Source organism: Haliotis rubra, unplaced genomic scaffold, assembly GCF_003918875.1.
Source record: "Haliotis rubra isolate DU_JTF1 unplaced genomic scaffold, ASM391887v1 Scf129, whole genome shotgun sequence".
NCBI lineage: Eukaryota > Metazoa > Mollusca > Gastropoda > Lepetellida > Haliotidae > Haliotis > Haliotis rubra.
The window spans coordinates 174,046-189,802 of NW_025765214.1; the positions used below are offsets into that span (position 1 = coordinate 174,046).

A 15,757-nucleotide genomic window follows, 5' to 3' on the forward strand; every position below is an offset into this window, starting at 1 on the left:
AACCACATCAAACTACAATGATGGTATCCCCCCTCAATAAAAGCAATGAAAGAGACCAACTTATATGAGTCATATACCAACTCTGAATCTATGCATTTGTAGGCACTTCTTGACACCCCTCAGTACAGCAAGGCTGCTATGCTTCCAATCTCTACTATGGTCAACAACTATTGCAACCATCATGAAGATTGTTCTGTGGAATCCACAATCACAAATATCATCTCTACTATGGAGAAGACTATCGGTTATGGCTGCTACATCAGAGATTCTAATCTGGAGACGAGTCTTGTGGCCCTTCGTGCTCTCGGAAATGCAGGCCATCTGGACAGACTGACCACTACACTCAGCAGCTGCTTCAACAGACAAGACAACCCCATGGAGATCCGAGTAGCTGCCATCCATGCTTACAGAAGACTACCCTGTACTGCCGATGTAAGTTTTGGAAATGTATACAAAATTTACTCTAGAATAGGACATCTGTTACATTTAGATACCATGATATGTTTGATATCCGTAAAATGTCCAGTACATCCACGTGTTTCATTCCAGAGAAGCAAAGTTATGACCATCTACCAAGATTCCGATGAGGATTCCGAGCTGAGAATTGCAGCCTACTTGGCTGTAATGCAGTGTCCATCTGAAGATGTCTTCAGCAGAATCCAAGGTACTCTCATGTCTGAGAAAGCTAAGCAAGTGGGATCCTTCGTCTGGTCTCATCTTACTAATCTGATGGAAACATCCAGTCCACAGAAGCAGACCATCAGACGGATCTTGGAGGACAAAACCCTTGGAAAAAATTTCGACCTCTCAACACTAAAGTATTCCCGCAACTACGAAGGCTCTCTATTCCTGGAGAAGTACAACACTGGTGCCATGCTCGAGAGTAATGTCATCTTTTCAGATAAGTCTGCCCTTCCTCGTTCTGCAATGTTCAACATGACAGTTGATCTCTTCGGTAGCTCTCTCAATCTCTTTGAAGTGGGTGGACGTGTGGAAGGCGTGGAGTATTTGATTGAAAAATACTTCAGCAAATATACCTTCTTCAGAGATTGGCTGCCGAAAAATGATGTGGTAAGTATATGATAAGTATAGCTGTAGATTACATTATGACAATTACAATGTCTGATTATATAATTCATCGCAAATTGTTGCTGGTATGAAACTGAATGCTAATTCCCTCTATTCCTCACTCTCTCGCTATTTATTTGTTTTTGTAGGTTTCCGACAATGTTTCTGACTTGAAACTTGATATGTACATGAAGATCTTTGGGAATGAAATGTACTATGGCCATTACAAAGGCGTAGATCCCATTGCTTCTGTCAAGAACTTCAACTTACTGGACTTCCTTATCAAGATGTCCAAGAAGCAGGATTACTCCTTCACTCAGAGTATGATGATCCTGGACAGTAGCATGATTATCCCTACCAGCTCCGGTCTCCCCCTGACTCTCAACGTGAACGGAACAGCCAGCATTGATCTTCAGGCATCTGGTCAAGTTGATCTTCGAAACATTTTGACTTCGCCACGGAGTCTCCTCATTGATGGAATCATGAAGCCAAGGTACTTGATGGCTGAGATTTTGTTTCTTGCAAATGTGTGTTAAACTAGTTTTACATAACTTTTGCACTTATTATATGTTTTGACGATTTTTTCCAGTGGATCTATTAAGATTACAGGCACTATGAGCATGGATGCCTTTGTCACCAAAACCGGCCTTAGAGTTGTCAACACCTGGCATTCCAGCACTGCACTAAAAGGGCGTGTAGAACTCAGACGTGGAAAGATTCTTAGTGCAGACATTGATCTCCCACAGCAGAAAATGGAAATCCTGGATGTGAGGTAGTAACATCTATTACATGAAGAAGATAACAGAACATATCACTCATTATCTCATGTGTTTCATAAACATTTAAACATATTTTTTATTTTTCCTTTTCAGAGGATTGTCAGTTTTCTGGTCATTAGTATGGTGCTGAGAACGGTGTTATTACTGTAGAGAACAAAACCTGCCGTTGTCATAATAGTTTCTTAGTATACTCTGAAAACCATTAATATCAATATAAATATTGTTTGACACCTGAAAACATTTCATATAAATTATTACATTTCCTCTTTGTTCATTGAAGGATATTGAATGATTTTTTAATATGCTAATCATACATGAATCGTTCAGTCATTCAAAATATAATTTTATTGTTATCTACAGATTAAGATTTTCGTTTATATTCTACAGCACAGAATTCTTCAGCATTCATGGTGATCAGGAGCAAAAACAAGACTTGGTCACAGGAAACAGAAAGAAGCTGGAACTGTGCACAGGAGCCAGACTTGCCACCATGACTGGTCTTGAGCTCTGTAATGAATTCCAGTGGCCTAGTACTTCCATGGTAGATGATGCTCCATATTTCCCCTTCACAGGGCCCTTCTCTCAAAGCCTTGTTCTTCACAAGAGGGACACACACACTGGCTACAAACTCATGGCTAAACAATCAGGGGTAGGTAATCTCTCGGTATTGATCTACATTCTATATTTCAATGAAGGCATCACAAACAAATGATATACGTCTAAAAAAACTGCATGAACCAACAATGGATGTTGGGGACTCAAAGATAATAGGTGGATAATTTTTTATCTTATTTGATATGCTAAATTGTCCGTTCGTATTGGATGTTTACAGAATAAGCAGAACACGTTTGTGCAATTCAACCTGAACACACCTGGATCCAGAACTGACCGCACCATTGACGTTCGGTTTACTTTAAAGAGGAAAACCAAAGAATTTATGATGGAAGCATTCACCCCCTGGAAAAAAGCTACCCTTAAAGGCACTTTGATTTTTACATCAAACAATATTATTAATTGCATCATGTCTTTGAAGAAAATCCTGAATTTTTCTTAATGTGCTATGAACATACAAGATGACGTTAATCTCCATCTACTTTGCCATAGTTACAAATAATACAAATGTTGACGTGAAAAGGTTTGAGTGTATAGTACTATACCACAGGTTCAATGACCTCTGAGATGAAACATATTGGCCTGAAAGGCTAGTTAACTGTTGATTAATCATCGGAATATATTGTCAGAATATATTATAAGCAGTTTGTTTGTTACATCAAATAATATTGTTAAATATACCATGATTTAGCATAGATTTCAATAGTCCTGATTTTGACCCAACCCCCCCCACAAAACAAACACCCCCACCCCATAAAGAAACCCACCCAATTTCTCAGTGTGCTATGAACATACAGGATGTCGTTAATCTTCATCGTCTTTGACAATTAAATACAAATAATGACGTGAATTAGATTGAATTTATGGTTATCATCTATGTAATATTCCACAGGTTCAATGATATCTGAGAAGAAAAATATTGGCTTGAAAGGCCAGTTAACTGTTGACAAATCATCAGAATATATTGTCATCGGTGAAGTTGGCATAAAGAGAAAAAAGACAACTGTAACCTACATGCCCCGACTAGAGATCAGGCGTCCAAGAGCAAAGGTCATCCAACTGACTGGAACAGTAGAGACTGAAGTAAACAAGAAAGTCAGTGTTGAGTTAACGCTTAAAGGATTAACAACAGAAGCCGTGAGCTTGAAATGCAAGTAGAATCTTTACCATTACATTTCAATACAAAACACAACAAACAGCCCCGCACCCTCCACCCACGCCAATAATCAGCCAAATAGAATAAATAAAAAATACCAAAGCACTACACTTGAACTTACAACATACAACATACATTCGGTCGTGATGTATTATCTTCCTGTTCTAAAGGATACAATCTCCTACTACAACGAGGCTTAGTCATACATAAATTTCATTTTGCAGCCTATTTGATGAACTCTAAAACTGAGAGGAGTCTAAAGGGTACCTTGAGTCTCGCCCCAGAGGAGGAGTACGTTCTAGAGGCCGGTTATGTGTACCAGGAGACTGGCAAGAAGAAGCCAATCATCAAGGTCATCCCGACATTAACGATGAAGACCCCAAAACGTGAGCTGGTCTCACTCAAGGGGGAATGGGAATATAAGGAGAGCAAATCACTTCAGGGAAGCGTCACTTTCGATGTTCACAAACTTCTTAACAAGCCAATTACATTTCAATGTAAGTATTATGGCCACTTGTCAAATCATTTTAAGTATGTTGTAATTATTTACATATCAGAACATAAAACGTTACTATAAATATTATGCATCGTAGATGGTTATATGGGATATTCAGCAGTGCCACGAAAACAGGTGACGCATGAATTTGTATTAAATACAACAGGAACATTTAATGGTGTTTTGAATCTGCTTCATCGTACAGATACAAGACAAACTACGTAATATATGCCTTCCTAATATGTAAACACGATGTATATACTTACAGACAAATTTGTAGAAGTGTAAAATGAGATTTTTTAAACAGGTGATATGTACCAAATATCTAGTAAAAAGACAAAACACTCGGCAAAGGTTATTGTCAGATCTGAGTTCCTGGATGCCAAAGTCATTGGCAATGTGGAAAGTACGAAGAAAACAGTTAACCCCACAGTCACCGTGGAGTACACACTTCCCGAAGCCTACAGAAGCTGGAACAACAAGCATACAATCAGGTCAAAGCTGACAGATCACAAGACGAAAACACACTTAAAGTCAAAGTTCCAAATGTAAGTGAAAGCCTAGAAATACTTTCCAACTAACTCATTGAGAATGTCCTGAAATTTGTCCGCTGTTGTCCAAAATTGTAAATATTTCTTTTGACAAACGAAAATTAGGCTGAACGTATAAAATAGTTTGTGCCATATGTCTATTCGACTAGTCTGTTCTGTATGACAAACATAGTGTAATCTCAAATGGAATGGTACCTGTGAAGATCCGGGTTAGAATATTGATCATCAGTTACCCATGCTTGTCGTAAGAGGCGACTAAAAGGGATCCGGTGGTCAGGCTTGCTGACTTGTTTGACACATGTCATCGGTTAACAATTGCGCGGATCGATGCTCATGCTGTTCATCACTGGAATGTCTGGTCCAGACTCGATTATTTACAGACCGCCGTCATATAGCTGGACTATTGCTGAGTGCGGCGTAAAACTAAACACACTCACTCAAATGGAATGGATGTTCAAAATCGATGGTGGTGCATTGGTCGAAATATAAATCACTTGTTTTTCTAGGCCAGACAGGAATATTTACACGCCAGCAAGAGCTATGGCTTGAACACATGTGGGAATTGTGTTACAAAGACAAAATGTTATATACACATGTTCCATGCTACAAATACTTTGCCTGAAAAGCTCAACTGCTATGTTTTTTTCTGACACAGGGACTATAAAAACCAGGAGCGCCCGCATCTGAACGTGTTTCTGAAAGGTGACGTTTCCCACAGCACGAGGCATACCAAAGCAGATGTCACAATAAAGTATGGGGTCAAGGTTGGACACCCTGCAAGACACATCACAGGATCCGCTTCGATAGATCACCATATGAACAAACGGGCAGTCAATGTCAAATACAAACTGAAGACTGAGATTGGTCCAATGGTAAGACATCTTATGGTTGATCAACGGTTATTACAGTTAGCCAGTTAATTAAAGTCGATTGGATAAAACTAATAGATGGACACTTAGACTGAAATTGTGCTGTTTCGTACATTCTTGTGAGAAAAATATCGTCAAATTGTTCGAATCTAGGAATATTCTTATATCACAAGACCCTTAAAAGAATCTTCAGAATTATTCTCCAATGTATTTCTTTTTCTATGGTCGTAATGACTTGCGTGGTATCAGTTGAGGTAAGGTCGGGCTGTGAGTGTAAATGTGGACAGTTCCCTGTCTATCGGGTATCAGAGGCTTAAGGGACATATATCTGAAGGCGTCACGGGCATACCCTTCATGCATAGTTAAAACCCCTAGACATCACATCTGTTTCAAATACAGTACATATTAAAAGCGAAAATACAAATTACATTTGTGCTCGTTTAAGCAAAATATATTTTTTTAAATGTGGCTTTTTGAAGACAATGAAGTTGTACAAAAGTAAATTTCATTTCAGGATGTCAGTTTCGACATTCAAGGTAAATATAATGGAAACTCGCGCACAATAGGATCAGAACTCGCTGCAAACTACAAGAAACTTACAGTATCTACTTCAGTTGAGTGTCGGGTCACCACAAACACAAAAGAGACCACAGCAGTTGTTGAAATCAAGACACCCCTTCACCAACTTAGATTTCTAAATGCTGAAGTAAGCCTAGATCATGATACGAAGGTGGCTTCTTTAGTTGGATCATTTTCTTCGGGATCAAACGGAAATCGGATGTCCTATGCAATCGATTTTAAGATGCCATCGAATACTCATAACGGGTTGGCATTGTCTGCTGTCGGAGTATTGTCATCTCCTTCCAACAGTGACAGGAAGTTTGAATTGCATTTTCACCATGTTGGGGGTATTGTCAATTTTAAGACAAATGCAAGCCTGACATATGCTAAGAGTAAAAATATAAAAGGAGCTATTTCATTCTTATACAATGACCTGGCTCATGTCGAATTTGAGGGCGATATCACAACACCTTTTGAAGGATTTGAAAACAACACTGTAAAGTATCAACATTCGTTTAGTAAATCTGAAGCTGATTTGACTGCTGAAATCACAAATGGTTTCAGCAAAAGGGCTACATGTATGTTCAGCTTCAGTCTTGCCAGCTCTGCAAACGGCAGACTAGCAATGTCACTGAAGACTCCATCAAGAAACAACGTAGTGTCGTTCACCTATACCGGCCCTCTAAAGAACTGTGAAGGCAAAACTGAAATCCAAGTGCTTGGCTATACTCATTCAGTGCATATTGTCTACATACATGGACAGAAAATTAAAGTTGCATTAACATCTAATAACAAGAGTATGCAGGTACTTAAAGTGCTTTTCAACTTTGAAGTAACACCAACAATGCTGAATACCAGTGCTTTATACACATTCGAAGGTTCCACCTTTGAAGGTATGGTTGTTGGCGTCAAAGAGGGAGACAGAAGCAAAATGGTTTTGAAATTAAGAACACCGTTCCAAAATTTTCGTGAAACAGGACTTTGGTTCCAATATACTAAACGTTGGAGGAATGACTATGCAGCCCTCCGTTACATGGATGGCAGAGAAATAACATTGAATATCACTAAAAACAGAAAATACGGATCATCTGGTTCCAATTTTCGGTCCTCGGAGTTTATTTTAATAGAACTTAGGACTCCATTTAAAAAATTTGAAATATTTTCATTTAGGTTTGATGGACTTCTTATGCATGGTAAATTATATGGAAATACTACATTAATGTATGGAAACCACCAGAAAATTACCATAGACTCTATTGGGATTGAAAAAGATCCAGTTGGCCCTTCGATGACATTTCTGGTGAAAACACCATTTGAAAAGTGTAAAACAAGCAAGGTTGTATTTAGTGGTCATAGAACAGGGTCATATTTTAATGGAAAATTGTACATTGGTATTGATGAAATGATAATTACACTGTATGCTACCATTAAAAGGAGCTACAAAGTGGGGAACATGACCTTGCACACCAATTTCCATGGTTATGAAGTAATGGAAGGAACCTATAACATTTCAGACAGTAATCGCGTATTTAACGCCACAAGTACGTTTAGCATACATAATGAAACACTGGGGACTGAATTTGTAATTGACAATAGGGATGGAGTTCACTCACATCTGACAATTTGGACACCTGCTGAGAACTTCACAAACATTGGGTTTACATTGGGTTATGGCATTGAAAGAAGAAATGATAAAGTGTATGAACTTAATATTCGCTACACAGACAACGAAGTCATTACTTTTAGAATTACTGCCTTTCCACGCATACATGGAAACGAATCATGGAAAGTGGAACTAATAACACCAATTACTGGTTATGAGAAGCAACACTTTCTCTTTACAGGTCGTTCTCAGGGTCGCAAAACTTTTAACTTTAGTATAACACTCGTAACTAGTCAAGGGGAGCAACTGACTCTAAGTTCGGATTGTGTTTTGTATTCATTTCTTGACATAGATTTATTTTACAAATCTAAAGAAATTGATGGCCGAGATCTTGTAAAACTTTCTTTTAGAAGTTCGTATGTACAAAATGTTACACTCAAAGTTGAGACAAAAGTGCCTTTGGTAGTGCTTGGAAATTGTGTTTTAGATTACCATCACTTTATTGATGATGGAAGTATTAAGGGTGCTCTGATGTTAGAAAGAAATGGGACCAAATACATTGCTACCAACGTTAATGGTATAGTCAACACAAACAAATTTCATGGAAGTGTAAGCATTAACTCAGATGTTTATGATTTTCGCAACATTACGGTTGTGCTCTCAAAAGAAGGAGCCTTAAAAAACCTGAGAGCTAAATGTTTAATACTGGTTGATGAATCGACATATGACACATCACTTACACATGTATACATTCCTGGAAAACTACGAAATGTTAGCGGGGAAATGATTCTCAACTGGGACAGAAACAATCCTGATAGCAACCTTCAAGTCCAAGCAAAGCTAACTGACAAGAGCAGACAGTCACTGCTAAACAAAGACGTGACATTGAAGTTTATTCATCCCACTCGCACTGGTGGTATCACTGGAAATGTCCTCAGTTCACAGCGCCAAAAAAAGAGTCGTGGAGAATTCATCTGGAATGAAGATGCAGGACACAAACTTTTCTATGATGTGGATGTTAAGGGCCGTAACCGCCGTTACAGCAAGATGTATGATGGCACCTTTAAAGTAGGATCCCCACTCAGAAGTCTCCAAATGGATGGGTCTTACAGTCAGACACGTGCAAGCAAAACCCTTGATGGAGCCTTCTCCTGGGATGCAGACAGAGATGATACAAAGAAGATTGGCATGAAAGCTGTCTTCACCCCCAGTGACAAGAACAAGCAGACTGGTCTCTCTCTGAGATTTCCTTCTATTGGCAAGGTAGGAACAAAACGCATTACTTCCTTTGGACTTGTCACACACACATGATCCTTTATTCCCCTTACTAATAAAAAAATGTCATGTTGAACACTGCACATAATGTCCTATGTCCACAATCATATTGAATTTATCGTATTGTATGTGTTGCTTATAATCTTCAGAACATCAAGGTCGACACGGGATTGCTGCTAAATGATGGCAGGACTGTCTTCAATGGAAAAACACTACTATCCTACACCGACGACGACCGGAAAACGATTACCCTCACATGTAGCGTGGGTGACATTTCCTCTGGCTACGGTGACACCAGGTACAGTCTTGTGGTTGGCATAAGCCACCCATATACAGATGTGGACGTCAAACTTACATCCCACATCGGCAGCTCCAGCGAGCAGGTATCTGCTGGAATAGAAATGATCTACCTGACAGCCAGGAGGGAGACAAAGAACTTTGCACTCAAAGGACAGTTCGATACGGGAATGCAAATGTTAAAGCTTAAAGTGAGTACTGTATGTTCGTTCTTGGTCTATTGTTTATAAAAAAATAAACGAAATGATGACTCTTGTTCATATATTTATATACTGAACTACTTTGGAAACGCATCACGGGAATATAACAAATAAATGGAGAAACTGAAACTGTCCATCATGATGGAAACACAAGAAAAAGCAAAAGCAATCATTCATCGTTTAGTGCAACCATAACTCAACGTCGATAACATTGACGGGGTCCCAACTTAAATTCACACGCGCTCAAAACCTTAACACAGTCAATGACATTAACGGGTATGACCATCACTTGCGTCGAATGTTGTTTTGCTGAAGGAAGTTCATGCTGTTTTTAGCAGTACGGGGTCGTGCACTATCCTGTTGAAAATGTACTAGGCTACCCCACCGCCCCTGACGATTTTGAATTGTGACAATTCAACCTTCTGGACACTTTACCTGCAGACAAACCTGTCTCAAGTAACCAAACAGCTCTATTTCTCTCAACAGCTCATAAACGTGGCATTATGGAAAGTCAACAATTTAGTGCTGTTAAAAATTTCGGTGTTAGTTTGGTATACAGTTGAATGATCTGTCTGTGTGTTGTGGAAACGTCAATACGTATGCATTTTCACGCGATTTTCAGCAAATGGTGGGCCACGTGATCACACAATGATGCACTTGCTTCTCGGTGTGCATCCTGTTTATCTTCCATAGCCAGATTACATCAAGCACAGTTTATATTCAAAATTCGTTTTGCATTCTCCATGATAAGAAGGGTGTGTGTTTCTAATGTAGTTCAGTATAGAAACTGAAAGGAATACACAACTGTAAAGAACCACTGTTGCTATATAAGATGCACTTGAATAAATACGCACAGGTACATGTAATGCTTGTAATACAAGGTTTGTTGCAGATGCAATGCCCAATTAAGGATCTGGAAGCCTCTGCTGAAATGGGAGAGAATCCTTTCAAAGTAGTGATCAACAACAGGACACTGAGCACTATATTGTCATCTTGGAAGGCGGTGGAGTTTGCAACACGTTTTGACCTAGGTGATAAGTATTTATTTCTAGAATACATGTACCTACAATCTGATTCGTAAGATCACGTCCAATAGTTACATGTGTATGCGTGCAAATATTTAACTGCTTGCCAATGAGTTGTATAATTAACCTCATGCTCTCATTCACTCTTAACATAACATGAATGAACAGATAACCCCGGAGATATGCTTCACGTGAATGCCAGATACATCAACTCAAGTGCCATGCAGACTGAGGTTTATCACCAGGAGAATTCCCATCGTATATCTGACAGTCTTGTTGCTCTCAGACTCAACAAATCCCGTCTTCTCCATACCAGGATATCCTGGAGGCCACAGATGATCGCTGATGTTCAGGTACCTAATACTCACGAAAGCTTTAAAGTGGTGAAAGTTACATACTGAAAGTTACATACATGCAAATTCATCATATCGCCAAATATGCTTTTTGATTTATAGGCGTACTTGACTAGGAAGGTGGAGAGGTACGGACAAAATGCAAAGGCCACTTTGGACTCTTTGTACAAGTCTGTGGGCGAGGAATTGTCAGGCAAATACCACCAGATTGCACAAGCCGCCAAGGAAGAACTGCCTCCCTATCTAAGACTGTTTGTGTCAGAAATGATTATCATAGAGAAGCAACTGGACTCTGTCAGGACGGATATCAGGAGCATGTACAAACGCAATGACTTCTATCTGGCCGACATAGGAGACTATCCTGAATCGGCAGAGTAAGTATATAAGCAATGTAGAATTTCACTCAGAATTGACATTTAATGTTTCGAAATCTGTTCTTTTATCTCTGTAGGAATTGTAGGTAGGAACAGGCCCCCATCGACCTGTGCTCGTTGTAAGGGTCGACCAATATGGATCTGATGTTCAAGCTCAGCGACTCGATCGTTTGTACACGGAGGGTCGGTTGTTCACAACATTGACCACTGGAATATCTGGCCCGGATTCGGTCATCACAGGTCTCTGATGTATATTGCCGTGTGCCCGAAAACCCCCCAAAGAAACCAACATGTTTTTGTCGTTTGCAGGAAGCTATACAAACATCTTGTGAAGACTATTTTGGGAAGATTAATTCGAGGCAGTACATCTATGAGAGAACATCTACAGAATGCCAACGACTTGAACGTGAAAGAGATCTATGATGACCTGCTGTATGACTGGGTTGTCCTTGCAAAGGTATCCTGCACTAATGTGTTTGTGCAACGTCATAAACACTGTCTTTCATCAATTGAATTCAAATAACATCATTGTGGCACATAGTAATCATTTATATTGGTTCAAACAGTCCCGACCATATAACCTCGCGTTGTAAATTGATTTTAGAATTGATATCTTTGTCAAGGATATAATGTGAATTTTCGAAGGTGGATTGGAAAGCAACTTTACTATTGAACGTCAACTAATCTGCCCTAATATATTATGGTAAACTTGGTGTCTTGGGATGATTTGAGTTTAGGCTCATAAAAGGTCTCGACGTAAGGGGTTATTACATATACTTAATTGATTTTGTCCGTTAAATACCCAGTGTGCGCCTTGATCCGCGTATCTTCAAAATTATAGTGTAAAATGTCAAACTATTAACACTATTCAACGCCCTTTTCTTTTTTGTCCTAAAATGCACTATATGTGATTTTGCCTTTTTCAGGAGGAAGTAGACACAGCAGTAAATGATGTCGTAGAGATGATCTCAAGGTTGGATGACATGATCGAGAAAATGTGGGACGCCTATCAGCACCATTATAACATTGTACAGACAAAAGCTACTGGTAAAAATCATACAATACTGTCATAGTCCGACATCCATTGGTGACCTAACAGGTCTTTGTTTTGGATACCAAGCGCCTTCAAGAGTAGGTTTATCCATCCTTCATTGTTTGATGTTAAATCAGATATGGTGAAAGTTAGGAGTAGGTGGCGCGGACGATGATGTCAAAACAAGACGCCTTTGTCCGATGTTGGAATTGATCTCAGAGGAACAGAAAACCATTATCCAAAATTATCCTCTTGGATTTAAAAAGCAACCAATGTTGGGTAAGGGGCACCATACTGCAGAGCGGGTTGCAGCCGCTACAGGTGATTTGGAAACTGCAACCTGCACGCTGCAATAGCCGTCTTCTTCTTAATGTAGAAAGATTATATTCATACCTGAAACGGTATTGACTGACAAACATCTGTATGTATATTTATAGCGACAGTTGACACAATCTTGGACCTTCCAAACATCGTAGATAGAAAGCTCGAGATATCTAATTCCATATCTCCATACATGCACCGTCTCGCCAGAACTACATTCAGGACGTATGACAGCTTCAAGGACATGCTCATGAATTCGGGTGACATGATTAGTTCACATCTGATTGATGCTGAACAACGAAGCGACCTACAGATGCTGGTCTCTATTACAAACAATATATATGAAGAAGTAAGTCTATTTTTATGATTATTAAAGGATAGCAAAGATGTCAGTTAAAAGGGTGTTGTTCATGTTCAGTATCCTTCAGAACAAACAACATGATATTATCTTTTGCTTAATGTTTTTGGATGTGTGGTCCAGATTCACTACTGGGTTGTATAATATACATTTTGCCTTACTGATATTGTTTGCGTTATACAAAGGGCGGAACCATCCTAGAGGAACATCTGCAGAAGATCCCGGACCTCGTCAAGCGGGAGGTGAAGAACTACACGCGTGATGCTCTCACAATGTATGGCCCCAAGATCACTGTCTGGGACCCAGAACATGGAGAGATCCAGATGGAATTAAGCCTACCAATATCCCTTCGTTCTCTGGACACATTACCCGATGTCCAGCCATATGTCCAGAAGGCAAAAACAGCGGTCAACAAGTACATCCCAGATAAGACATCGCTCAAGAAATTGTACAAGAAGGTATGTTCAGTTATTGATGCTGTTCTATAAAAAGGTGGATAGGGCGGCTGATTGGGGGTGAGTGGGGGCATGTGGTTCGTATGTGTTCAAAGATGCATCATCCTAAAAGCGACTGAAACATTCGCGCACAAGTCGCCCAGGATTCCTCTGGACCTGTGAAGATCCGGGTTAGAATTGGTCTTCAACAACCCATGCTTGTCGTAAGAGGCAACTGACGGATCGGGTTTTTAGACTCGCCGACATGGTCATCGTAGATTGATGCTGATGATGCCGATCCGATCACTGGATTGCCTGATCTAGACTCAAGTATTTACAGACAGCCGCCATATAGCTGGAATATTGCTGAGTGCGGCGTTAAGCAACAACCAATCAAATAACTCTTAGTAGAAAGGATGCTGTCTGGACGTCAAGGTGCCAAATGCGTGACTGCTGTCGGTCAAGATCGAGACATAAGTCTGCTGCATTTGTGTAATAGTGTTTAATTTTAGATTTAATAATGTTTCAAAGTACGCACACCCACCCACCCACTATTGCTTATTAGCCTTGAACGTCTCGATTTAGATTGCTGTACATTAATGTAATGTTTTGCAATGTCCTTCACTCTCTCTCTACTATAACTTATACGTTACTGTATTTACAACTTCATTTTAGTGCCGAATGTTATTGTACAAGATGTTGGTAATACCTACTTTATACACCATTTTCAGTATTCAGCGTGGCGGTCTAACAAGACGAAAGGAGCTTGAACGTTTTGTGTAAGTATATTGCGTATATGTGAGAGAAGCTGAGTGAGGTCACTACACATTCAGTTTCAAAGCTGAAGTCGTTAATTATTGGGCTAAGTCTGTAGTATTTCAATGTATATGACCATAATTTGATTTCTTTTTTTTATATAATTATCGAGTAAAGGGACAATTTCTGAAACACTTTGTGAGACAATTTGATCGTTTAGTTGGACGAGAATGTGACGTGGAAGTCATATTGTGACACAGGTCTACTCACGTGACACTCAAACAACAAATTGTTGAACCTGTTCGTTCAGTCCAAAGCATGATGTTTTTTATGTTAAAGATTTGTTCGAGATTCAACAGTGATATTTGTTTATATTTCAGGTCAGTGGTCAACTGAACGATTTCTGACTGAAACCTATTAATATGCTTATTGCCCTAAGCAGCTGTTCAAAATGAACTATATATATTGCAATTATTATTAAAATTCTGACTTCTAGACAAGCCTGTGCAAAATACCCAATACAAATCCAAAACAACTACCGTATCCGGAGGTTTACTGACTATATCAAAAGCGTGTATTTCAAATCAGAATAAATTATTGATGACATCAGGGGTTCGCGACAAGATATATGCATGAATAATTCATCTTTCATGCATATCCTTTCGGTTTTTTTATTCTCTTTAATCTGGAACAATTGCGAGCGTGTCAACTTAGAGACTGAGAGATAATGTTTATTACCTGCACTAGACGTGTACAAACACCTCTTGAGAGATCGAGGGATTTTAATTGCAGCATGCTTTAATGATTTGAACCTTGGCATAGATGTCCTGAATGAATATACGCAATAATATGCAATATTTGCTTTTATTGCCATTCATATGTATTTTGTTTACTGCAAATATTCTGTAATGCTTATTATATAGTATTTTATGTTATAAATGCTTAGCACGATTAACAAGATTCAAAGTATATTTTTGTTGCTGAAACCTATCATGCTAAATACCAAAATCAGATTTTTAAAGTACATTGCAGTTATTATCATTCTTATTAGCTCTAGACAAGCCTGTCGTCTATAATTCATTATCTTTGTTAGAATGTGGATGAATTGTATAGCACAACATTATGAAAGAAATAATAAAAAAGCTTTTCATGATTTCCCATGTACGATTCCGACTTTATCATAAGCATGTGTTTACAAGCACTATCAAATTGTTACGGAGACAGGTGTAATATGTAATGTAATAAAGGCTTATCACTCTTGACAAGATTTAACGCATGTTTTAAGAATCAAACGTTTACACTTTACAAAGCATCAACCATGCAACTAATGCAGTTATGCGGTTACTGATGCAAGCATCAAGAATTAAAGTCAGATGTATGCGGGATCCTTATATGGTGAATAGTTGTAGTGTACAGTCAGTTCTGAAGCATTCTGTGAGTCATTCCATGAACGATTTTCCGTAGTTTGTATTGTGGTTCCGGGATTCATCATCATGTTATGTCACCGTGTCGCCTTTAGGCATCCATGTATGTACATGCTCGTCACAATGTCGCTGTGCACATTTCCTTAATAAGGACAATACAGAAGTCCTGACAATGTACGCCCACGTCTTTATAATCGTGATTTAAGGACGTT

The 15,757-nt window shown here is 39.0% G+C and overlaps 1 protein-coding gene across 4 annotated transcripts in view; it reads left to right on the forward strand.

The window, feature by feature from the left end:
• Positions 1-15,381, forward strand: part of LOC124266910 — a 77,097-nt gene extending 61,716 nt beyond the window's left edge. For 2 of the 4 annotated variants that reach the window (XM_046701753.1, XM_046701752.1), the window contains exons 4-21: positions 1,658-1,840; positions 2,235-2,496; positions 2,680-2,827; positions 3,352-3,609; positions 3,840-4,112; positions 4,419-4,659; positions 5,318-5,534; positions 6,046-8,958; positions 9,120-9,458; positions 10,360-10,498; positions 10,661-10,845; positions 10,948-11,219; positions 11,529-11,676; positions 12,146-12,266; positions 12,690-12,922; positions 13,117-13,389; positions 14,097-14,144; positions 14,502-15,381. In XM_046701753.1, the coding sequence (XP_046557709.1) occupies positions 1,658-1,840; positions 2,235-2,496; positions 2,680-2,827; positions 3,352-3,609; positions 3,840-4,112; positions 4,419-4,659; positions 5,318-5,534; positions 6,046-8,958; positions 9,120-9,458; positions 10,360-10,498; positions 10,661-10,845; positions 10,948-11,219; positions 11,529-11,676; positions 12,146-12,266; positions 12,690-12,922; positions 13,117-13,389; positions 14,097-14,135 (6,244 nt within the window). In that variant the 3' untranslated portion in view covers positions 14,136-14,144; positions 14,502-15,381. Of the gene's footprint in view, positions 1-102; positions 433-549; positions 1,072-1,217; positions 1,562-1,657; positions 1,841-2,234; positions 2,497-2,679; positions 2,828-3,351; positions 3,610-3,839; positions 4,113-4,418; positions 4,660-5,317; positions 5,535-6,045; positions 8,959-9,119; positions 9,459-10,359; positions 10,499-10,660; positions 10,846-10,947; positions 11,220-11,528; positions 11,677-12,145; positions 12,267-12,689; positions 12,923-13,116; positions 13,390-14,096; positions 14,145-14,501 lie in introns of all 4 variants that reach the window. The other 2 variants (XM_046701751.1, XM_046701750.1) reach the window with 2 other exon arrangements.
• The last annotated feature ends 376 nt before the right edge of the window (positions 15,382-15,757 follow it).